Here is a 24,279-nt window from a genome sequence, read left to right as displayed (position 1 = left end):
AGAGATAAATGAGAGGTGCAAAAATTAGAAAACAACAGTAAAATTATCTGTATTTGTAGATAGTAGGATTCTAAACATGGAAAATCTAAGAGAACCTGAAAAAAGAAATACAACAACAAGATAAGCTTGGCATAGCCAGCTCCAAATATAACACACAGATATCAGTAGGTTTCATATACACAGACCATCATCTGTCAAGAATTATGGAGGAAAAGACTGCATTCACAATAGCAACAAATAAATATACAGAATAACTTTTTTTAAATGTGTAAGATTTATATGAAAAAAAACATTTATAATTCCTGCAGTCACAAAATTAAAGATCAGAATAAATGTCAAGGCAAACCATGTTCTTTGTTAGGAATTCTCAATATCATATATATATAATTTTCCCTAAATTGATCTCTAAATGTAGTGTAATCCCAATAAGAATACATATGTGTATGTTATATATGTATATATATAGAAATAGACAAACTGATGACAAGGTAGTTCATATGGAAAAATAAGTGATAATAATAGGGAAATTATTAAAAAAGGAAAGTAAGTAAAAAAAAAATAAAAAAATAAAAAAGGAAAGTAAGTATAGGAGCTAGTCCTACTAAATATGTTTAAAAGCACAAAACTTAAAACAGAATGACCCTGGATCATGAATGTATAGAAATATTAATGGCATAGGAGAGGAAGTCCAGAAACAGCTCCAAATACATATAAAATTTACTATATGAAAAAAGTGGCATCTCAACTCTGTGAAGAAAGGATGGAATAATTAGCATATGGTGCTGGGAGAACGGGAAAGCTGCTGAGGGGAAAACAACACAAAACAGAACAAAACAACATCTTACACCAGGATGAGCTCCAGATCGAACAAAGATTCAAAAGTACAAAATTAAGCCATAAAGTTAGTGTGATAAACCATGGGAAAATTACTTAATCATTGGAATGGGGAGGACTTTTTAAAACTATGATACTGAATCCAGAAGCCATAAAAGCAAGGACTAATAAATTCAACTACATAAATATATTTCTGTGTGGCAAAGACCAAAGAATGACAGCAAAATGAGAAACTATTTGCAACTCTTAACACAGACAAATGGTTATTATACCTAATAAATAAAGAGCTCCTGGGGGCGCCTGGGGGGCTCAGTCAGTTAAGCGTCTGCCTTCAGCTCAGGTCATAGTCCCAGGGTCCTGGGATGGAGTCCCGCATCGGGCTCCCTGCTCATCGGGGAGCCTGCTTCTCCCTCTCCTCCCTGCTCATGCTCTCTCTCGCTCTCTCTCTCAAAAAAATAAATAAAATCTTTTAAAAAAATAAAGAGCTCCTATAAATCAATGAGAAAAACATCAACCACCAAATAGAAAAATAATCAAAGGATAAGAACTGAGAGGTCATAGGAAAGACAACAGAAGTTGCTCTTAAAGACACAAACAGATACTCAACCTCATAATAAAAGAAATGCACATCAAAACTTCACTGAGAAAAGTTTAAGTCACATACTCTTTGAACCAAAAACTCAGCCCTGTAGGAACTTATTCTGCACATAAAGTTCATGTAGTGGGATAAGTGGTGCCCCCCTCTCGCCCCCCCCCCCACAGTATGTCTCCCTGGCACCTGTGAAAGTGACCTTATTTGCAGATGTGATTGAATTAAGGATCTTTTTTTTAAAGATTTGTTTATTTATTTATTTGACAGAAAGAGACACAGCGAGAGAGGGAACACAAGCAGGGGGAGCGGGAGAGGGAGAAGCAGGCTTCCCACTGAGCAAGGAGCCCGACGTGGCGCCCGACTTGGGGCCCGATCCCAGGACTCTGGGATCACGACCTGAGCCGAAAGGCAGACACTTAATGACTGAGCCACACAGGCGCCCCTGAATTAAGGATCTTGAGATGAGATCTTAGATTAACTGGGTGGGCCTTAAATCAGATGACAAGTGTCCTTGTAAGACACAGAGAGACACACAGAGTGGGAGTCAATATGAAGATGAAGCGGAGACTGGAGAGATGGGTCTATAAGCCAAGGAACACCAAGGACTTCCAGCCACCACTAGAGGCTAGGAGAGAGGCACAGAGGATATCTCTGGAAGGAACCAAGGCTGCCAACACCTTGTTTCAGACTCCTGGCCTCCCAAATTATGAGAGAATTCATTTCTGTTGTTTTGAGCCACCCAGTTTATGCTACTTTGTTGCTGCAGCCCTGGGAAGCTAATGCACCCCCCACCCCCAGCCCCCGAAAAAGAATGTACATCATTCATCACAGCATTATTTGTAGTAAAACAAGACTGGAAACATGAAGACAACTGTCTGCATTCAGTCCAGTGGAAACAGTATGCAGGCATAAAAAAGAATAAAATCTCTTTACAGACTGATGTGGAATGTTCTCTACCAGTCCCAACAGGAAACAGAGGCCACTCAAAATAGGAGAGTTTATTTACAAGGGACAAGTTATGAAGGTGTTGACAGGCATGTAGGAGCCCGTGAGGGGGACCATGGCTATGGGGGGCGGGTAGGGGCAGCAGGCTCTCATCCACCCCATGTCCAGAGGATAAGCTTCCAACCTAAGCACAAGCTACTCTGGAAGAATCTGAATCTGGTGGTATGCTGGAAGGCCCCAGAGGCCTGTGGATGGCCACAGCCAGCCCAAGGTGACCTCCCAGGGATGGAGACAGAGTCCATCTCCCAGCCTCCTCTTCTCTCTCTCTTCTTCTGATCTCCCCATTGGCTGACCCCAGCTGGATGGGGAGATCACAGGAAAGCGACCCTTGTGAGGGCTCCAGCCCCAGATCAAGGGGCAGCATGGGGCATGGCAGGGAGTGATCTGGAGGGGCACAGAAGCCCCAGCATAAGCTCCAAGATTGTTTTTTTAAAGCAAGGTGCTGAACACTATAATAGCGTATATCACCGTTTCAGTGAGAAAAAGAGTAGAATATAGGCATTGGTTATATGTGCACAGCAGATCTGGATGGACCCCCCCCCCCCACTCTCACCCCGTGCCAAGAAAATGACTGTATTTGATGCTCTATGGAGAGGTCTGGGGTGTCTGGGGAACAGGAGTTGGTGGGGGGAGACTTTTCACCTTATACTGCATTATACCTTTTGAATTTTGAACCATACACATGGTTCAAAATGTTCAAATGTTTATTTATATTAAAAACTGTAAATCAAATAGAATTTTTAAAAGCCCAGTGTCTACAGTCTTTACAAGTGAGCACCCCTGACAGCACCTGATTATGTTCAGTGAGAGAGAGGCAGGAACGGTCTCGGCTAAGGACGAGTCCTGAGAAGAAGCGTGCCCACCTGTCAGGTAACGCCTGCAGCACGGTGGGCATCAGAACCCCCGAGATAGCCTTGTAGAGGATGGAGTCACACACGCCGACGATGTTCACCACCGTGGAGGAGCCCAGCACAGGCAGCATGTGGGGGGGCATTCCTTGCCAAAAGTGCAGAAGGAAACTTTGAACCTGTATTGACCCACAGAAAGGAGAACCATGAGGTTACCCGGGGCGCTCCCAGCAAAGCCCGGGGACTCCACCAGCCTGCAGTGGGGTCGTCCGTTCCCCCTGCTGTGGGAGAGGAGGCCCCGCCCCCACCTTCCCCCTGCCCATCTGTGTGCTACACCCTCCGCTGCAGAACCACCTGGCCTGGCAGCCTGGTGTCGACTCTGCCTGCAAGAGAGGACTAGCACATTCACCCGGCAACCCCTTCGTGCTCACCATGGTCCAGGAGAAGTTTAAGGAAGGGAAGGTGGGATATTGCTCTTAACAAACTCAGAGCGCTAGTGCTCCCTATGCTTTGGGCCTCTTGGGGGCCCTTGGGTGTTCTCAAAAAGAACGGAGTAATGTGTGAGGTGCTGGTAAAAGGCATGTATCTCGAAGGGAGGAAATTACAGGTCTCAGACAAGTCTCCCGATTCAAATGTGTGTACCGAACCCCGAAGAAAATGCAAGGACCTCTTCCTATCCAAATTCCTCCATTCCCCAAAGAGCCCTGGCCGGTTGTTGCTGCTATGGGATGCCAGATAGTGGTATGTGGGCGGTAAGCCACGTGGGCATTCCCACCCCAACCAGTAGCACAGAACAGAAACACAGGTGGCACTCAAGAGTGCATTATCAATACGACAGCAGGGGCCTGGCTGTGGGGCTGATGAGCAAGTGGCAGAGCCCGTATCTAAGGGAGACAATTCTTCGGTGGCCTGTATATCTCCAGCCTCTAGTGCGTGAGCTGGAGGTCAGGGAGAGAGCAGGGTGGGGGCCTGGGGTGCAGGACAAGATAAGGGAAGTGAAGGGAAACAGCAAAGATGGTTAACTGATATATACAATACCATTAAAAATACCTAGAATTAAAAAAAATACCTAGGGTTTAGCTAACACTGAGGAGTGACTCATCTTGAAGACGGGGAACGAATGACTGAATTTTTGTGAATTCTCATAGGCTCGACTTGGTTCCTGGACTATGTGTCCTTTTCCCCACAGACGGGTACTCTCGAACCCTCACACGTAGCATCACCCATATTCCTGCTTCCCTAAATCAACCCTGATCCAATGTAAAAGATATGTTAGTACCCCTCATCTAATACTTTGGAGGTAGTATTACTACGGGCATTAGCTTTATTTATCGAGGGGACTACGACATGCCAGGTACTTCACATAGGTTCTCTCATGGAATATTGTTAATATTACTACAGCTGAGAATCCTTGCTCCTGTTTTGTAGAGATATTAACTTACATGTCCAAATCCAGACAGCATGTCAGGGAATGGATGAGACGGAGCCCATGTCTGTCTCAGTCATTCGGCCGATCAGTCTCATGACTAATTTGTTCTTCTCATGGTAACAAGCCTTCTACCCCATTCCTGACACCCATAGCTCTCCTTGAATGGCTGCCTGCTTCCCAGTTTTTTACCCCTGCCCTGGTGACTTGCAGTGTCCCTCAGGCCCCTTCTAGGAGTAGGGTCTTGCTTTCCTCTGACCAGGCTACCTCTGACTCCAGTCTAGTGACCTGAGCTCAGCCTCCTGTGGACAGACTTCCCTGACATCCATGGCCTGCACTGAGTGGGAGGCTTAGGGGATAAGGCATGGGGAGAAATCATGTCCCCTGACTTCCTAGGGGGCACATGGTAATTGAACAAAAACATGATCAAAGTGGTGAATGAAGTTCAGGTTTATAAACTGTGACACTTAGGTCACAGTTCCATTTATTCCACAATAGTGAAAATATCGCAGAGCCTTCAGCCAGATCGAAAATAAAAGCAGAAAATGCAGATGAGTGAAGACTGTCTTCCAGACTTCCAACCCTGGCCCCACTACCAACCAGGGGTGTAATATCTCTAAGCTTAGAGATAGGTAAGCTTCCTCACCTGTGAAATGGCAGTAAAAGTGGCACTTACTGCATAAATTTTGGTAATGGTAAAGATTCCTAAAAAATACCTATTTTAGTGTTTGGCACACGGTAGATGCTTAATAAAGGTTAGTGGTGGTAGTCGTGATTTACATCATGGAGACACTGTCACTACCAGCCCCCCAAAATCCGTGGACTTCCCTAAGCTTTGTGACACCTTGCCTAAGCTTCTGAGTGTCGCCCAGCCAGGATTCCCATTGTGGTTCTGCTCACCTGTCAAGGCTCTTGTTCTGTCATTGGGACACCTGGTGGCTGACTGCTGGGTTTGGCCTGAGCCTGGAGATGGCCAGGGCTCTTGGATAAGGTGTTTTCTTTCTAGAGGACCCTCCATTGTTCCCTGATCCCAGCTTGTCCCAGGCATCATCCTCAGGCCGGGCCCTGGACCTCCCTTCCTGCCCTTCCAACACCATCTAAGAACCTCTGCCCAGTTGATTTCTACAATTTGGTAGCTTCTGAATTCCTCTTTCTTAGCTCTCCTTGCATGCAGCCCTACTCCTTTTTTTTTTTTTTTTTTTATGTGAGCAGTCAATTTCTAGCAGAAATTCTGGAAAAGATCAGCAGCTGTGTAGGTTAAAACAAATCTGTGGAAAATCAGTCTTTAGCAGGCATCTGTTTTAAGCCTGCTCAACTTGCACAGGGAGCACTGATCAGTCCTCAGTTTCCTAAGCAGCCTTTGGAGAGGGGGGGTGTTGGTCAGTTTTGACCTCACTTTCTACCCTCCACATTTCAGGCCATTTAACGTCCTAAGGTACTGGTTCCTCACAGTGAGAAGGAAAAGGAAGGAGGGAGAAGAGTGGAAAGGTCAAGAGCCGAGACTTAGAAGTTGGGTGTGAAATGAATAGACACAGTGTTACGCAGGAGGTGGAGCTGGTGGGACCTCCCAAGGGGCTGGATATGAAGGGTGAGGGAAAGAAAAGCATCAACATTCGTGGCTTGAGCAACTGGGTGAGTGTGATGGCAATCTGAGACAGAGAAAACAAATTCAGGTGGAAAGTCAGAGCTCTGATTTGGCCATGTTAAGTTGGATGTCAGGTCAACTGAGTCTGGAGCTCAGGCCTAAATATCTAAATATGAGAGCTATCAGCTTTTATAAAACAGAACTAGGACCCAATAAGATCACTAAGGCAAAATGCCTGGCAGCGTGTAGGCATCTAACAAACAGAAACTGATTATCAGCCAGGAGGGAGGAGGTTTCCTTACTCCTTGTAAGTGTAAGTGGTGAAATCATCAGAGGCAAAGGATGGAAAAGCATTATTTAACGTTTTCTGGATTATTTGCTTCAGTCCCCTGAACTCCCACCAGCCCTTTCCTTCTTGGCTCAGTGAAGCACCAGGAGACAATTTCCTTAAGAATACCTACGTAGGTTTTCTATTTCTTTTCCATATCCATTATTTACTTCATCCCGAATATACTAGCACCTTGTGGAAACACATCTGATAACTTCCAGGCAGGGGTACTTAGTTGCTATGGTGTTGAAAGGATGTCAACAAAACATTAGCCACCAAAATACCTACCACTCTTATGCTCTTATTTCAAAATCAGACAATTCCATTAATTCTTATGTAGATAAAATGATCATCTCCATTTTATGGCCAAAGAAATTGAGGCTCAGAGGGGTTATGTATCTTGCTCAAGGTCACAGACTGGTAAGTGGTGGATTTGGACTCAAACATAAGACTCTTTGGACTTGACAGCTCTTTATGCGATGTAGTCTGGAGAAGGCTTTGCAGGGAGTCCCCTCTGTGCAGACTGGGGCTCTCTGTACTTGCCTGACTGTGCTACAAGGCTGTGACATTTTTACAATCCTTCACCCATCCATCCATGCACTCATCTCCCCAACAAATATTTACTGAAAGCCCAAGAGTATGGCTGACGTGGATACAGGAGCAAACAAGACAGACAAGGTCCCTGCCCTCAAGGGCTTACACTGTGTTGGTAGGAGACAAACAGTGAGCCAGCCAACAAGATAATTTAAGAATGTGATCCCAGCATTAGTTATAACCTCAACCCTTAAAGATCTCGAAGACCTGAAGCAAACTGCAATGTCAAGGTTTTCCAGATGTACCCACCATCCACTTACCCATGACTTTTCTCAGCTGTGGGAGAAAGCCATGCCCATCAAAGGGAAAATATTCCCTTTCATTCTTTTGTGGCTGGGTAGAATGAACTACATCTTGATTACCCATTTAAAAAACAGCCACCAAATATCCCTGCCAAGGGAGTGGAAAGAATATTGGGCTGGAGGTGTCAGGTGACAAAAGAGGCAGTCATGACTTTGGCCCTAACCAAATGTGTGACCTTGAGCAAGTCTTTTAACTCTCTAGTTGACATACCCGATAAGAGCAAGTATTTGTATGACCTTTCATAGTTTACAAAGAGTTTTTGCTAGGCATTGTCTCATCTTCTCCTTCCAGGAACCCTATGCATTAGAAAGGCAGGGATGATATTTTTATCTTCATTTCTAGTAGGGGATATGTAAATAAAGGCCTTCATGGCAGAGCCTGGGCTCCAACTCTGGCACTTTCCCCACAGGAGCACTCAGCCTCCTGAAGGTTTCTGCAGTCCTCACTATATACTCTGCATCCTAATTTCTGATGTGCATTCCTATTTCCCCACCCCCCAGGCTGGGTCTTTCTTCTTACCCCATTCTTGAGACTTATAGCAGGTGCATGGCCATTGGGTGCCCAGTAAGTGTTGGGATTAACGCATGGAATTAAGTGTAATGAGATGAGGAGAGTGAGTTTTGAGATGAAGTACATGGGACAGTCCCTAGTTCTGTGGTTAGTACTTGTAGTGGAGAGAGACAGCTGGCCCCTACAGCTCTGAGCTCCTCTTCCGTGGTAGTGAAGTGCTGCCCAGGAAGGGACTGGATCCCCTTCCATCAAAGTGGGGCCATGACACCGGGTTTTGTCAATGGAACACGGGCAAAAATGATGTGTTTTATTTCTGGGCTGACAAGGTTAAGAAGTGGGTATGTCTTCCCTGTAATCCTTTTCCCCATTGGTCAGCTGAACAAAGAGGATGCCAAGGCTCTAGGACAGGGTGTGGCCACATGGTGGAAGGAGCCTGGGTCCCTCAACTACCCCCAGGAACCAGCCTTCCCCCTGTGAGCATCCACACTGGGTCATGACACCAGTGAGAAATAAACTTCTAATGTATTAAGACTTAGGGTTATTTGTTACAGAAGCCGGCATTGTCTGAACTGAGGATGAACCCTCATTTGCTCTCATCTCAGTGATCTTTGGGTTGTAAGACATAGCCAAACCACAACGTGAGAGAAAGCAGTGATTTTTCTTTCTTAAAGAAAAAAAATCCGCTTCAATGGTTGCTCAAGGAATTGGGAGGTTTAAACAATTTCGTAAATAAAAGCCAAGAGCAGGATCAACAGTCCTTCTCTGCCAGCACCCTGCTGTCTCCCCTGGAGCTGTGGTCTGTGAGCCAAGTGCCAGCTCACAGGGGACCACCAGCACCCAGGTTATGAGGGAACAGTCAGTGAGCTCACACAAGTAAGTGGAGCGCACGGTGAATGTTCACCGTTGTGAGACACGGCGGCAGAAAAGCACAAGAATGTGGGGGAGAGAGCATTTTGTGCTTTACGCCATTTTGTACCCTCCTCTCTCCCACAGTACCCCCCCCAACACACACTAGGGAATCTCTGGGATCCTGTCCACAAATAGCTCCTGGTTTTTATAGCCCCATTGGAGCCTGCATCATCCTCAAATTCAATGTCTACAACCTATGCCAGGGGGTGGGAGAGGAGGGGTTTAGACTTTTTTTTTTTTGGCCTGATGGCATTTTCTGGAAACAGAAAGGCCTCAGGTTTATCGGGTGAAATGTGTGGCTTCTTGCCGTCCCTCTGGAAGGCTCTTTTGGATGGCATTTTAGGCAAGAAGATTTTATTGTCTCTCCGATTATGTAACTGGTACTTCATCCTCTCTTATTTCTCCTCTCCATTCTTTAACTGTACTATTTTAAAATAAAAAGAAATGGAGCCTCAGGAAAGGATTAAATCCAAAATATAGGAAAGCTTTCCTTCAGTTTCTCTGAACCTATAATACTGGCTATAACGATAATCCCCGTGAAACCACCTCCCTGGTAAGCCAGCGGGGCAGGAGGCAGGGCATGAGTTAGGTCAAGGAGCAGGCCAGGCCACTGCTATCCACACGGAAGATGTGTAACATGGGGGTAAGGACAGTGCTTGCTTTCTGGGATCGCTGGAAAGATCATGTGAGCACATCAGGAGTTTCCAGAGTTCTGGCACCCGGTAGGAGCTCGCGAAATAGGAGCTCCTCCTACTATAATATTTTAATACAGAGTATTCCACAGCTCAACACTTACTGACCTACCTCATCAAAGTTGGCTCTTATTACAGTGTCCAGTATTCTCTGACAGTGTGTTCTGTACATCATAATAAAGGTAGAGACCTGTGGGGAGTGTCAACAATAAAAGCATAATTAATACACATTACTGCTGCCCTCCCTTGGAATTTCAATTTTCAAGTCATTTATTCCCTGTTGAGGGGATGAAATTCGCTTAACACCTACTCATCCTGTAAGACCCAAGTAAGTCTAACTTTCATTCGTGGTGCTCTCTGACCTGGGCTCCCTCCTCTGTGCTCCCACGGGCGTCTGGGCATGTTTCTCCATCGGAGCACCTGCCCTGTGATCCAGTGGAAAGCATGGGTTTCTCTCTCCCCCATTCTCCACCCATGAGACGATGGGCCCTGGGGAAATTTAAATGGCATATTATTCATGCTCGTGTATCCAGCACTTTGCACGGCGCCTGGCCCATAGTAGAGTTCAGTAGGGCATATTAATTAAATTCTCCTCATCAGCTAAGATACTGAAAAGTTAAAACCCAACTTATAAGAAGAGGTATTTGCCAAAAATCACAAAAAGACATTCAGAAATTTCCTGGAATCTGCTCTGCAAAAGAATTTCATCTCCAGCTCCATTTATCCAAGACTTTTAAAGCTATAATATAGGAAGCTTATTGATTAAAAGAAAAAAAAAAGCAACTTAGAGGGGAAATTTTTTTTTTACTAGTTCTTAGATTTAAAGCATTTACAGATATTCTTTTTGCATGTAGACATGCATTCATTTTATGTAAACTTAGTTTGTTTATGCATGAGCATCCATCTTCCCCACTGGCCTGAGATTTCTGGGAGCAGGACTCATGTCTCAGTTACAGTGTATCCCAGCTCCCAGGGGGATATGTAGACCGCAGAAGCTCTACATCTACTGGTGCACTGGGCTGCTCAAGACAGGTATGTGAGAGATATATTTCCAGTCATTTTCTCCAAATATCCTGTGACCCAACCTATCTGATTCAGGGTACCTATAAAGTCTTGTCTATGAGACTATGATTTCACCACATCCTCTGCGGCACATGGGGAAATAAACTGTATCCTCTAAAAAAAACAATCTAGAGCAAAGGGGTTCTTCCTTCGTGAAATGAGACAGTGTAGCATCGTAGATGGATAGGTGGGGAGGTTAGATGGTAGATAAACTTTATATTTTAGGAGAGTATTGAATTTGCAGGAAAGTTCTGAAAATAGTATGGGGAGCTCCCATATGCCTCACATCCATTAGCTCTTTTGTTAACATTTTACATTAGGATGGTGCATTTCTCACAACTAATGAATAAATACAGGTACATTATCATTAACTAAAGTCCATATTTCATTCAGATTTCTATCTTTATATTTTTTAGTTTTTTTTTTAAAGATTTTATTTATTTGACAGAGAGAGATAGCGAGAGCAGGAACACAAGCAGGGGGAGTGGGAGAGGGAGAAGCAGGTTTCCCGCGGAGCAGGGAGCCCGATGTGGGACTCGATCCCAGGACCCTGGGATCATGACCTGAGCCGAAGGCAGATGCTTAACGACTGAGCCACCCAGGCGCCCTTTTTTTTTTTTTTTTTTTTTTTTAGAGAGAGTGAGCATATGGGGGGTGGGCAGAAGGAGAGAGAGAATCCTAAGTAGACTCCACACTCAACGCCGAGCCCGATGCGGGGCTCGATCCCATGACCCTGAGATCATGACCTGAGCTGAAACCAAGAGTGGGATGCTTAATCCACTGAGCCACCCACATACCCCTCTATCTTTATATTTTTAAACTCACCATTTTATACTGAGAGAGAAAAAGAGAGGGAGAGAGGTTGTGTGTGTTGTGTCAGAGAGAGAGAAAGGGAAGCCACCCACTCCCAGCAACACCTCAGATGTGGTCACCTTCTCCTCAGGCAGACTGGCTGGCAGATTTAGATCTTTGACATTTGGAAACTCTGGCAGCAACGTTCCAAGTTTGGACCGGGGTGAATATGCCACCGTCTGTTTGCTCACTTCTTTCTTGCCCGTCTCGCTCACCCAGGCGGCTCCTTTCTTGGAATACATCACATCATAATACTGGGAGCTTTCCTTCACCGCAATGCCATAGTAATGGTACCTGGGCCAGAGACAGAGAGAGAGAGAGAGAGAGAGACCCACATGTACCATTATCAGGTGGGGTTTCTGGAGTAGGGGGCTGGTGTCCAAGGCCAAGGATGGCTGGGCCCATCCTCCCTGGGCTAGAAGAGTTAACTCTCCTGGGAGACTTGACATCTCAGAAATCTAGAATTAAACCAAAGTTCTAAGTTGCCAGCCATCAATCACGCAGGTAAAAATAACCAAAATTGCCTCCTACAGAAAATGTTAAGTCAAATACAAAGCAGAAAGGGGGGATGAAAAAAATTTCCATTTGTATTTAATCTCTTGTATCGAGCCAATGTGATCTCAGAGGTACAGAACTCAAGGGTCCTTTTCTGTGGAGACCCAAGAAGAAGGGTATGTTTGCAACCACTAACTGTACCACCACCACCAGTTCATTGGCTTAGGTCTTTCTTAGTCCATAAATGGTAGTCTTAACTGTATCTTTAAAAAGATATATTCAGTGGCTCTGTTGGCACTGGATATGTAAAAGATCGAAATTTATTAACTCAAATGGGCTTAGTAATAGCAATGTTTTCAATGAAGATGAAGGAGGGATAGAGGCTGCATTTTGTTAGGATTTTGGCTACAGAAACTACTGAGCACTTGCTACACACTAGGTACTTTGCAAACTGCTTTACCTACGTGAATTTGAAAACTACTACTAGGAAATGGGGATTAGTACAGCCTTTCTACAGATGAGCAAAAGGAGGGAAGAAAGATTAAGAAATTTGCTCTAGGTCATCCAGCTTTTTAGAAGAGGTTCTTGAATACCCGTCTGTTTGACCACAAAGGCACTATGCTGCCCCGGCAGAAAACACTGCAGGATGCGACTACAAACCCGGGAGTCACTTATGGAGCGTAATAAAAATACAGATGCCTAGGCCCTTCCCAGACCTACTGATTCAGAACAGGGTGGGGTGGGGGGTGCCAAGCACTACAGGTCATTCTGATGCGTGTCAGTTTGAGACTGACTAGCCTGCTCGGTTGAGCACCTGCATCATATTCCCGGCTCTATGATCCCCAATCTTTGAGAGACTGTCACTATTTACTGTTGTAAATTGATACAGCTAATGTAATGCTAAGTACTCTACACACATTACCTTATTTAATCTCACAAAACCCCTGTAAGGCTGGAATTAACTATTAGCCCCATTTTACAGACTAGGCAACTAAGGCCCAGGGAATTTAAGTAACCCAGCCAAAGATCACCCACTGAGTAGAGGCAGGATTTGAACCTCTAAAGTGCTTTAACCCTAAGCCAGGGATTCTCAAACTTTCACTACTACTAAGAATCACCTACAAAACATTAAAATACAGACTACTGGGCTCCATCCCCCAAAGATTCTGATTTAGTAGGTCTAGAGTAGGTTTCTATAGTCACACGGCAATGCTATTGGAAGTAACTCATGGACCTTGCTTTCAGAAATGCTGTACAAGATATTAATTACTCCTTGCTGCTCATGGAGATATGGTTGGTGGTAGTCATAAAACTTCATAGGGAGATGAGCACACATAACCTCCCCTCTCCCTGCCCCTCTTACTCCTGATACCATTCGGTCATATTTCTGCTTAGTGGGCATCTCGTCTCTATCTGAATGCCTCCTGGGATGAAGAACTCAGGCCCTCCGAAGGCAGCCCAGTTCATTTTGAGTTGGGACAGTTATAAGAAAGTTCTTCTTTGTGTTGAGCTGCTCTCTGTCTTCTGCACCTTCTACTTCCCAACTGTCGTAACTGCCTGCCCATCGGGGAGGGGCCTTTGGGGTAGGGGAGGGGCCGGTTCCGTGAGCTCCAGGAGTGCCCTCCAGGTGGCCAGCCAGGCAGTTAGGACACACCTCCCGAACCTTAACAAAGTTCCCCTTCATAATCTCTTGAGATGAAGGGAGTGATAACATATTCAGATTAGACCACTTCTTGATTTTACAGAGTGTGTGTTGCTGAAATCAGCAATTGCAGCGAAGCTACTGCTCTGATCACTTCTCGGTTTTTCTGTTTCAGTTCTGTAGGACACGTCAACACAATCCACAGTCACCCCCACCCCCCACCCCATGTATTCTGTCAAGGTAAATTTGTCGAGGGATTTTTCTCTCTAAGCCCAAGTGGCAGGTTGGAGACTAGAGCTTCTTGTTACCTTTTCAACTGGTTAAAGGTGTGACCAACCTTGGGGGAAGGTGTTGGTACTTATGGAGGGGAATACCATGAAATTGACACCACTGATTTTTTAAAGAAGATACTGTCCAATTTGCCAACTTCTGGGTTAAAGAAGAAGAAAAAAAACAAAAACAGGCTCTCACATGTAGGCAGAAGGAAACTTTCTCCAAGTTTATAAAGGATGGGGAAATGGTTCTGTTCTATCTTGACTATCTTTCCTCCCTGTCTCTATTATGTATGTATTTTTGCAGTCTTATTTCTACTCTTCTATCTTAGAGATAAGCAACAATGTATTGAAGCCAGTGACTCTTTGAAGACCCATTCATTTCCATTCATTCAACACTCTTCCAACCATTATCTGTGGACTGAACTGCCCATCGTGGGCCAACCACTGGGCTTCCCAGCAAATAAGTAAGGAGGGGTGTGGTTTTGTATCTTACCAAGGCTGAAGCCTCAATTTTAAACAAATACTGGCTTTTTTCTTTATAGATGAGATGAGATTTGTTCTTCAGGGCAGTTACCTTGGAAAATTACTAGAAATTTATTCCAAAATGTCCCCTGCTCAAAATTTTCTGTAAAGCTCATTGGAAATTGCCCCCAGAGCTTCTGAGCCACACACACACACACACACACACACACACACACACACACACACACACACACACACACACACACACACACACACACACACGAGTCTTGTTATTGTCAGAGATTTACCAAAAAGGGGTTTTCCCAGTTTGATCATCTACTTTTTTTTTTTTTTTTTAACCTAACTTAGCTCCAAAGTGAAATCCACTCTGGGAGGATGGGAATGCTGTCCAGGAATGGCAGGAGCAGGGGGAGTGAGGAGATACTGTGGGACATGTTGCTTTTGAAGTACAACCCTTAGTTTCAAGTCTTACAAGTCCTATATGGTTGTTTTTGTTTTTGTTTTGTAAAATGTCAATATTTTATAAGTCAGTATGTGCTGATGTGCTACTCAACATGGTCAAAATATTTAGAAATGCTACATAATAAGGCACCCTCTAGTGGAGTCACCGTGTATATCAACATAATAAAGGTTCTGAGAAGTCCTGCATAAAGAAACCTATTGAACTCCGTGCTTCCCAAACGTATGTGGCCAACAGAGCTTTTCCATGGAACACCTGTTAACGTCCAACGATTTTCAAAACACCCTCTGAGGCAAATCTTATAAATCCAGATTTTAGTGAAGCCTGTACAGTGAAGGCAGAGATTCCATTCCCACCAACTCCCATGTAGAAGGGGTCCACTCATCCTTCTCACTTTTCAGGACTCTTCCAGAAAGGCCTTTCCCGGGCTATGCTTTCTAAACTAGGCCACTCTCCTTTTGTTATTCTCTATGACAAGCCTCTTTGTCACAAACTGAGTATCTCGTTTGGATCTGTCTTCCCCACCAGAGTATACGCTCCATGAGGGCAGGTAATCTGTACCTTGCACTGTACATGAGACACACAGAAAGTGTGAAAGCAAACACGGGCTGGTTGGTTGACAGCATGCCCTGCGTACCAGGGCCTGGCTGGACCTCTCCACCCCATCTCCCTTGCAGGGATTGGTGCAGGTTGCTTCTCTGGGCGACTGGATACTATCAGAGTAGAAAATGTGCTCAGCAAAACAATCCAAGGAACCTAGAGATGGTCCAAGAAGCCACCAAGTGCTCTTTTAAGTGATGCCCAAGACCATTTGACAAGAACACCTAAAGGCAGGGTGACATAAAGTCAGATTCCTTAAAGCAGCTGACTGGGTCCGATGGCCCTGGGCCTTCCCACAGCTTCTGTTTCAGGGGCCCCGAGGGAGGGGCCCCCAGGATCTAAAGCTCCTCCGTGCCAGGCCCAGACCTCCCGCCAGGTCTGTGAACGGAGCTCAGGATAAAAGACTAGGGGTGCATGCCTGACTCGATGTGTGCTCTGAGGATGGGATGGCGGCCAGTGCTTACTTTGACTGTCCTCGGGTCCCGAGTCTTCTGGTGGTTAACTGAGGAAACTGCTGCCTTATGATCTGTAAGTCAACACAAGAGTCAGTTACCCATCGGGAAAATTTGGGAGCACAGTCACTGCATTTTACAAACAGCAATCCAAAGAAAACGGAAAACACACCTCCTTGATTTCAATGACTTACTGGGAGTCGGTCGGGACCCTGGAGAAGATACCAGTGTTGGAAGCTGGGGGAGGCGAGCATGGGGGTGACAGTGGGGCCCTGGACTCTGAGGGGTCTCCCTTGGCTGCCCCGTGCTTCGCCCTCCTGCTCACAATGTGGGGGGGTGGGAAACAGGCTGATGCAGAATGTGTCAGCCCTGCCACTTAAAGCCTTCTGATGGATTCCACTGTGCCCGGAATGTCACCCGTCCCTGCTCTTACCTCCTGGTCTTCCTCTCCTGTGACTCACCCTTACTCACCAGACTGCAGCCACGATGGCTTTTAAAATTCTTTTCCCTATTCCTGAAGCACACCAGGCTCACTCCCACTGGGGGCCTTTGTATGGTAGTTCCTTCTGCCCCAGAATGCAGCCTCATCCACATCCCCACAGGATTGGCTCCTTTGCTCACAATGTTCAGGTGTCTGCCCAGAGGCCTTCTCTGACCAGTCGTCTTCTCACTCCGCACTCCGAAATTATCCTGTGCACTCGCTCCCTGTGTGCCTATTTTCTGCCTCCCCTACTCAAATGTAAGCTCCCTGAGAGCAGGGACCCAGCACCGGGCTTGGCACCTGCGAGGAGCTCCGTTGTGTTGCTGAGTGGAGGGATGAAGCCCAACCCCTGTCTGGGGGTATGCTTGGCTTATCTGCAGTGTTGCCTAGGATATTCATGCAGATTTGCAAGAAACTTGGAAGCAAAGCCATCTGCCAAGGTGAAGACACAGCCAGCAGGCCTCATCCTTGGTGTTTATAGAGATGATGCTTGTGGAGAGGCAGGATGATGCGGGGGTTCTGTGGAAGGGCTTTGGAGCTAGGCTACCTGGATTAGAGAGATCCAAACTTAGCCACTTGTTACCTGGGGACCCTTAAGTTAGGTGAGTTAACATTCAAATGACTCAGTTTCCTCATTTGTAAAATGGGAATGATAATAACCCCTACCTTAGAGAATTCTTGTAAAATCTAGTAGTAAACATATGCAGATAATTTGCAACAAAGCCTTGCACTTAGTAAGGGCCCAATAAACATTACCTGTTATTACCACTGATTGTCCTGATAACTCATTCCCTTTTACTTCGAGGGACTTTTCTCATCTCACCAAACTCTTCCAGCCTCCCTCCTCCTCTAGTACATCACCAAGCAGGCAGGCATGGGCAGAGAGAGCCCGCCTACAGGCTGCCCTTCAAGAGATGAGACCCCACTGCTGACTTCCCACTGGCGGGGCATGAACCCCGTGTGCCTTCTCAGAGATGTGCAGGAGTCTCTTCTGATCTAGCCACAACCTCTTCCATCCACACTGATACTCTCATTGATGGATCTGCTCAGTCACAACAGACATTTGCTGAGACCCTGTCAGTTATCTGAACTTGGACGTGCTGTTGAACTTCTCTGTGCTTAGGTTCATCTTCTGACATCTGGGGACTCGGGGGTTTATATACTCCTCCCCAGATCTGAGGGGTAGGTGATGGTGGCCTCAAATAAGTCGGTGTCAGTGGGATGGAAGGAAGTGGACAAATCAGAGAGAAATTGAGAATCTGGAATGGGTGCCATGAAGATGGACCATTTCTGTATATTAGGAAGCTGTCTCCAGTGTGAACAATGGGGCAGATTTTTCTCATCTGAAAATGGGTTAAGAAAACAAACAAACATGCATTGCTTACAAGGATGGTTAGAAAATCTAATAAGAGAACATGACAATACCACTTAGGAAATAAAATGGCTTCAAAAATGTTATCTGATAGTGATGGTACAGCAGGAAACAATGAGGTTATCCTCTGAAATCTTGGAGGGCAGTACTGACGTGAGTCTGTATCGATACAGCCCTGGTTTCTTTCACCCTAACTCCTGGAAGCTGAGGATATGGGTTCTCACTTTGTCTGTGTCCCTCTCAAACTGCTGTAACCTGAGAAAAATGCGTGATTCAGGGTGGGGTCTGAGCAGGTTCAGCGACAGGGCTTTCTAAGCCCTCTGCCCATGATGCACAGCGCGGTTTTGGTGGCCTCACCTCGTCTGGCCAAGGACGCCCTCAGACTTTCATCACAGAGCTGGTCTCATCACAGAACTGCCAAGATACAAAGCAGCCATTCGCAAAGCTGCAATACTGAACATTTTTAGATATGCCGATAGAGATCGAAGGGAAAAACAGAAAGCGTGAAGATGGAGAGATTCTTCACTTTGGTTAAATGTGGGTTACGATTTGGGTTCAGAGTTTCCTACCTATCCAATACAATAAAGTTCCAAGAGCCCCAGTCCCCACAAGATAAACACACACTAGTTGCTTCGGAAAAGCAGAGATTTTCTGCATTTTTGTCTGGGAGATTTTCCCCATACAGCAGGTACAACAGGAAGGTACCACGTTTAATGCTCCGATATTAGCAGACATTTGGGAAATAATATCAAGTGCTGTCTAAGGTGTGGCAAGACTGAAGCTCTCACAGATTGCTGGTGACACTGTTTATGGGTACAACCCTTCACAATACATATCAAGAACCACAAAATACCTTTTGGTCTATGAAATCCAAGGAACTAATCTGAAGTAAGAAAATGCTATGTGCAGGGCTACTCATAAGACAGAAAAATTGGAAACAATATAAGTGCCTGATGGCACAGAGCTGGCTAAAGAAACGATCATCTGTGCACACAGCAGACCACGACACGGGCATTAAAAATGAGGGTAACGGACCCCTGGGTGGTGCAGTCTTTTGAGCGTCCCAATCCCACGCTTGGTTTTGTCTCAGGCCCTGATCTCAGGGTTGTGAGATCAAGCCCCAGATCGGGCTCCAGGCCAAGTAGGGAGTCTGCTTGAGATTCTCTCTCCCTCTCCCTCTGCCCTTCCCCTCAACCTCTTCCTCTCAAATAAATCTTTTTAAAAAATGATAGTAACAAAAACTATGTCACAGCACAGAAAGTCTATGTATGACATAATGTTAAATGAAACAGCATACCTCAAACTACATTGATGCTATGCTTATAATTTATGTTTTTACAAATGTAGGAATGGAACGGGAACAAGGAAAAGTAAAAATGGATATTTGTTAAGGTAGTAGGATTGTGACTAGAACAAAAAGATTTTTGCACAAGGTCAACTTTTTTTGTAAATGAAAAAGGATTTTCTTATTGGAAATTTTCCTAATTGACAAAAGAAGTTCAATATGACCTTGAAAGAAGCACCAGAGATCTTCCAGAATGTTCTAGTGGCTTTCCTTTTTCTTTTCTTTAAAAAAATCATTGCCTATTCCCTGAAAACAATATGTAGATAATAAAAAAGCAGCATTTTGTTGTTGTTCTTGTTGTTCCTAAGCCTTATTATACATGATTTACGAGAATGGGCAAAGTTCTGAATCTTTCTAAATACTTATCCAAATGGCATCCTACATGATGTCCTGGCCCCAGGCTAACAGGGCCACAGACTCTGGTCTAGAGATGTTCCAGAAAGCCCCCAGGAAACAAGGACAGATTTCTGGAGCTGTTTGTTCTATCTCTAAGAGGCAATAAAATGTGCAATCAGGGTGTTCGAAGTTCTCTGTGCTCTGATCTTCAGAAACTATCAAGTTGTGGAATGGGGCCTCTGAATTCATGGATCAATGTGTCCTATGATTTCCTCCCTGGCCTATGGGTTTTACTTACTCCTTTTGGATAATGTATGGATCAACACACGCGGTTTTACCACCTCTGTGGCCGGCACCACCCTCCCCTGAGTCACCTAAGACCGAAGCAGGAGAGATTGCACCCTTCCCGACACTGCACAACCCCATGTCCTATTGATTCTGATGAAGACTCCCACTGAGCACAGCCACTTCTCCCAGTCCCCCCAGCCACTGCCCTCGCCCCCCACAACCCCTCACCCAGACCACAGACACAGCCTCCTAACTGCCTGCCCTGCCTCCGGTCTTGCTGCCCAGCCAAGCACCACCTTTCTAAAATCCAAATATGATCATTTCATTTCCTTGTTGAAAATGCCAGATGCCTGCTCACAGCCTACACTGGATAAAAATCCAACCTCCTTAGGCTGGTCCTTGAGGCCCTCTGTGATCTGCTCAAGCCCAACACCCCAGCCTCAAATCCCGCTACTCAACACCCTCCCCCCCTCCACCATGTTCCCTGAGCGCCAGGCACAATCTGTTCCCTCTGCTGGGAACACCAAACCCACGCTATGCCCCGCTCACGCCTGAGGAACTCCTCTCTTTCTCTGAGCCTGTCCCACTTCCCCTGTGACCTTCCCACACGACCTCAGACATCCCCGTCTCCGTTTCCCTGGCGAGCTGCAGAGCGGTTGGTACAGTGAAGCATGCATTCTTTGGGGTCAGGTCCTGGTTCAGGCACTGTGCCAAACCACTTTACATGCATTATCTCAGTTAAGCATTACAACGGCCCAGGCTCCATTGCTATTCCTCTGTACAGATGAGCGAACCGAGGCTTGGAGAGGCTAGGATCCCCACACAAAGCCACACAGCTCACAAGATGCAGACCCGGGATTCAAAGGCACCCAGTGTGACTCAACATTATCACGACAATGCTATCACCTCTGAATAAATGAAAGTGTCCTAAAGCCCCCCTCATCCCCTCTTTTAACAGCAACCCTTTTTCTTTTATGTCATATTCCTGCATTTACACATTAGGTGAGGAATGAAAGGATTTCTTGTTCCCGTCTACTCTTCAACGAAGACTCCAGTTTGTCTCATTTTGACGCTCTTGGCAATGTTCTGGTGGCCTCTGCTATGAGCAGCAGCTGAGAGCTCGGCCCCGAATCCCCCAGGGAAAGTGAGAAACAGCTGACAGGACTGTGACATCGTCAGGCAGATGATGTCCGCAGGTGTCTCCTCTTAGACTAAATCTACCTGCATCCAGTAAATTGGAAATCTGACAATTAAACTTCTTCTGCTTAATAAAAATACTCAGTAAGCAAAAGTCATTCTGTTTGAATGATTTGGAGTCCCCCGCTGGATTAACCGACAGAACAATCCAGATCATTACCTGTCTACTCAGAGGCCTCTGACAATTCTCTACAGCCAGCTGACTCAGCGGAGGCTCCTTCTTCTGGAGCTCAGATGCACTGTCCAACTCCCAGCTCTGCTTCCCTCTTTGCTCTCAAAATGTCCTTGTGTGAGCCTCGTGCTCCATCCAGATCAGACTACGTGGTGCTGGCCAGTTCTCTGGGCTCCATGCTTCTGCACCTTCCCCCTGCAGCAATCCCCAGACACCCAGCATGCATGCGGCTCCTCCATGCACCTTTCCGATTCCTCAGCCAGGTAAGTGCTCTTCCTTCTCCAAACCATGACTGCACCTGCCACTTCCAGTCTGTGACCAACTTCCATCCTCCTTCCATCTTGAACATACCCAGACTCTACTGGCATCCCCCATTACTACCAGTTCCAAGGCCATGGTCTTATGCCCGGATTGTGACCATGGTCTCCTCATTGCCCCTCATCCAGTCATGGCACCACAACCACTTCTCCATGAAGCCTCTAGATGAAGTCCAGACCCACCAGGTCCTGCCGGACTGGCCCTGCCTTCATTCCAGCTAACCTCTCCCCTCCTCCTCTCCCAGTCCCCACAGCCATATGGAACTTCTTTCAAGTTTCGTGTATACACTGTGCTCTCCCCTACTGTAGCTCTCCCAGCAGGCTCTTCTCATTTTCTGGAACCCTCTCCCCATGCCCTCTGTCTGCTTCATGTCTACTCACCTTTGAAATATTAGCTTATAACTTATGTCCTTCCAAAACCTTCCCTGAGCCACTTGTTTGGTTTAAGGGACTGTAGTTACGCAGTCCATAGAATCCTCTTATCCAGCCAATACTCCTCTCAGCTCCACCAAGACCTGCACAGGCCTATGGGACTCTACGGGAACTGGCCCTGCAGCCTTGTCTCCCACTGCTCTCCCCCATGTTTGACGAGCTGCAGCCTCAACAGCTAACAGTTGGCTGCCTGATGGTACGTAGTTAGGATTCACTCAACAACAAATATTTACTGAGCTCCTCCTGTATGCCAAACCCTTGACCAGGCTGAGGGACACCACACTGAGCTGAACAGAAACAGCCTTTGTTTAGGAAGCTTACATCTAGTGGGAGAAGACCAAAAATGAATACATTACAGAGTCAATATATCTTCTATCAGGTAAGTGTTATGGAGAGGGACAAAAGGAGTGGGGGGGGGACAGGGGACGTAGGGGTGGGGGGTTCTTCTTTAGGGTGATAGGGGCTAAGTGCTAATGTGGCATTTGAGTGGCGACCTGAAGGAAGTGAGGGAATGAACCTCATGGATATCTAGGGGAGGGAGGGTGCGAGCCCACAGAACAGCCAGTGCAAAGACCCTGGGGTAGAAGCTTGTGTTATGTGCGTCAGGAAGAGCGAGGAGGCCAATGTGGCCGGAGCACAGCGAGTACTCACGAGAGCAGAAGGTGAGGTCAGGAGGCCAGGAGGGGGTGATGGAGCACAGTTCACACGGGGCCTTGTAGGCCTTTGTGAGCATTTCTGCTTTTACCCTGAATGAGATGGGGAGACTTCAGAGGGCTCCAAGCAGGGGAGTGGGGAACAAGTCTGATTTAGCTTTCCAAAGGATGGCTCTGGCTGCTGGGTGGAGAAGGGACCATCGGGGCCAAGGTGGAAGCAGGGAGGCCATCAAAAGGCCACTGTGTAGTCCAGGGGGGAGACATTACAGCTCAGCACATTAATTCATCGATTCAGTAAATGATAGAGTAAGTGAAGTATCTCTTTGGCTGGCCACGGAAGTTGTTTCCAGTGTTGTGTGGACATAAATCATGCTATAAGCGGTACCTTTTGCATAATGATTTTTATTTTTATTGCTAGCATTTTGGGAGTTCTCCACTCATAATAGTTTCTCAAGTGTGGAGCTGCTTGATTAAAGGGGAGAAACATTTCAAGGTTCGTAAGAGATACCATCAAGTTGCTTTTCGTGAAGTGTAGAAGGCAATTATCACTTTGGAAAAAAATATGCTAAACTGAGGAGCCAAAAGAGACCTTCCATTTGAGCATCAGGTTTCTTGTCTGTAAAATGGGGATAAAACGCTTGCTCAGCTAACCTCACAGGCTTACAGCAAGGCTCTACCTCAATGGGCTCTCCTGGTAGCACAGGACGACGGAGACCTGCTGACGGGCTGGGCGCTGGAGCAGAGGTGGCCTCATTGCGGTAACACCCCCGTCTGTCTCTGCGATCCTCAACCTCTTCTAGTCCATTCTCTTCACTGACGGAGTTACTCATTTGATGGGTTTTTGGAGGATCCTCATTCGACTCATTTTTTTTCAGGCTTCCATGGTAAATCCTGGTTTCCCACAATATATTTGTGCTGTTGGAATATTTCATTCTCTTTATGAAAATACTTTTTATCTACAAGTACTGGAAGGCCGAGTTCTCTCCTCCTCCTCCAAGAGCGAGAAAGGTAATTTCAAGCAGAGAACTAGGAGGAAGGGCCCGTGGCTGAGTTGGCGGGGTGGGGGGGTGGGTGGAGACACTGCTGTTACCGCAACCCTTTCTGCCCAAACGGAGGTCAAGACTTTTCCCACTCCGAGCAAAGAAAGGGCTGTTACAGATTGCACCTCCTCCTTCCAGCCGCAACAAAAACCTGTGGGAAGGGGGTTTGCTGTTGCTTTTTTTTTTTTTTTAAGTGTTTCTTATGGGCTGCAAATTACAAATTATTCTCCTCTCTTTTCACCAAATAATCAGCTGGTCCCAGAATCTGAAAGCACAGCACAGTTTGGTTTGAGTCTCAAAATGCAGAGTCGGTTCAGCCCCACGAAGGCTGTTCAGCTTTTAATTTCTGGAGCAAGACTCAGCAAACAGTCAAACACTTTTGTGGAGCTGTGAAAGCTGAGTTTCGCTGTTTGATAAATGAGCAGACGGCAGGCAGCCCCTCTTTCTCTTTTTGTATGGATTCAATGAAGCCTGCCTAAAGAACACCACATGCTGTTCTAGCTACTGATCTAACATTCCGCAACATCCCAGCCTTCCAAATTCCCTTTAATTACTCGGGAATCCCACCCTTCTCCCTTTCAGCCTAGGCAGCCGGGCTGGGCTGGGGGCTCCGTGGGGCTCGAGGTGGGAAGCAGGGCAGCTCTGCAGAACTCCCCTCCTGGGAGGTGCCAGGACTCTTCTCAGTGGTGGTGGCCAGGT

At 46.2% G+C, this 24,279-nt stretch overlaps 1 protein-coding gene across 3 annotated transcripts in view; it reads right to left on the bottom strand.

Moving 5' to 3' along the window:
• RFX4 (regulatory factor X4) overlaps positions 1–24,279 on the bottom strand; it is a 134,099-nt gene that overhangs the window by 58,030 nt on the left and 51,790 nt on the right. For 2 of the 3 annotated variants that reach the window (XM_088025672.1, XM_088025673.1), the window contains exons 5-8: positions 15,960–16,021; positions 11,621–11,834; positions 9,739–9,816; positions 3,295–3,458 (exon numbers count right to left, since the gene is read on the bottom strand). In XM_088025672.1, coding sequence (XP_087881798.1) covers positions 3,295–3,458; positions 9,739–9,816; positions 11,621–11,834; positions 15,960–16,021 — 518 coding nt within the window. Of the gene's footprint in view, positions 1–3,294; positions 3,459–9,738; positions 9,817–11,620; positions 11,835–13,407; positions 13,503–15,959; positions 16,022–24,279 lie in introns of those variants that run through there. The other variant, XM_088025674.1, reaches the window with a different exon arrangement.

The sequence above is a fragment of the Eumetopias jubatus genome, unplaced genomic scaffold (assembly GCF_037043125.1).
Source record: "Eumetopias jubatus isolate StellerSeaLion01/CBP00866 unplaced genomic scaffold, mEumJub1_p1.0 scaffold_8, whole genome shotgun sequence".
NCBI classification, from domain to species: Eukaryota; Metazoa; Chordata; class Mammalia; order Carnivora; family Otariidae; genus Eumetopias; species Eumetopias jubatus.
Note: the sequence above shows the minus strand (reverse complement) of the source record. Positions and strands in the feature narration are given on the sequence as shown.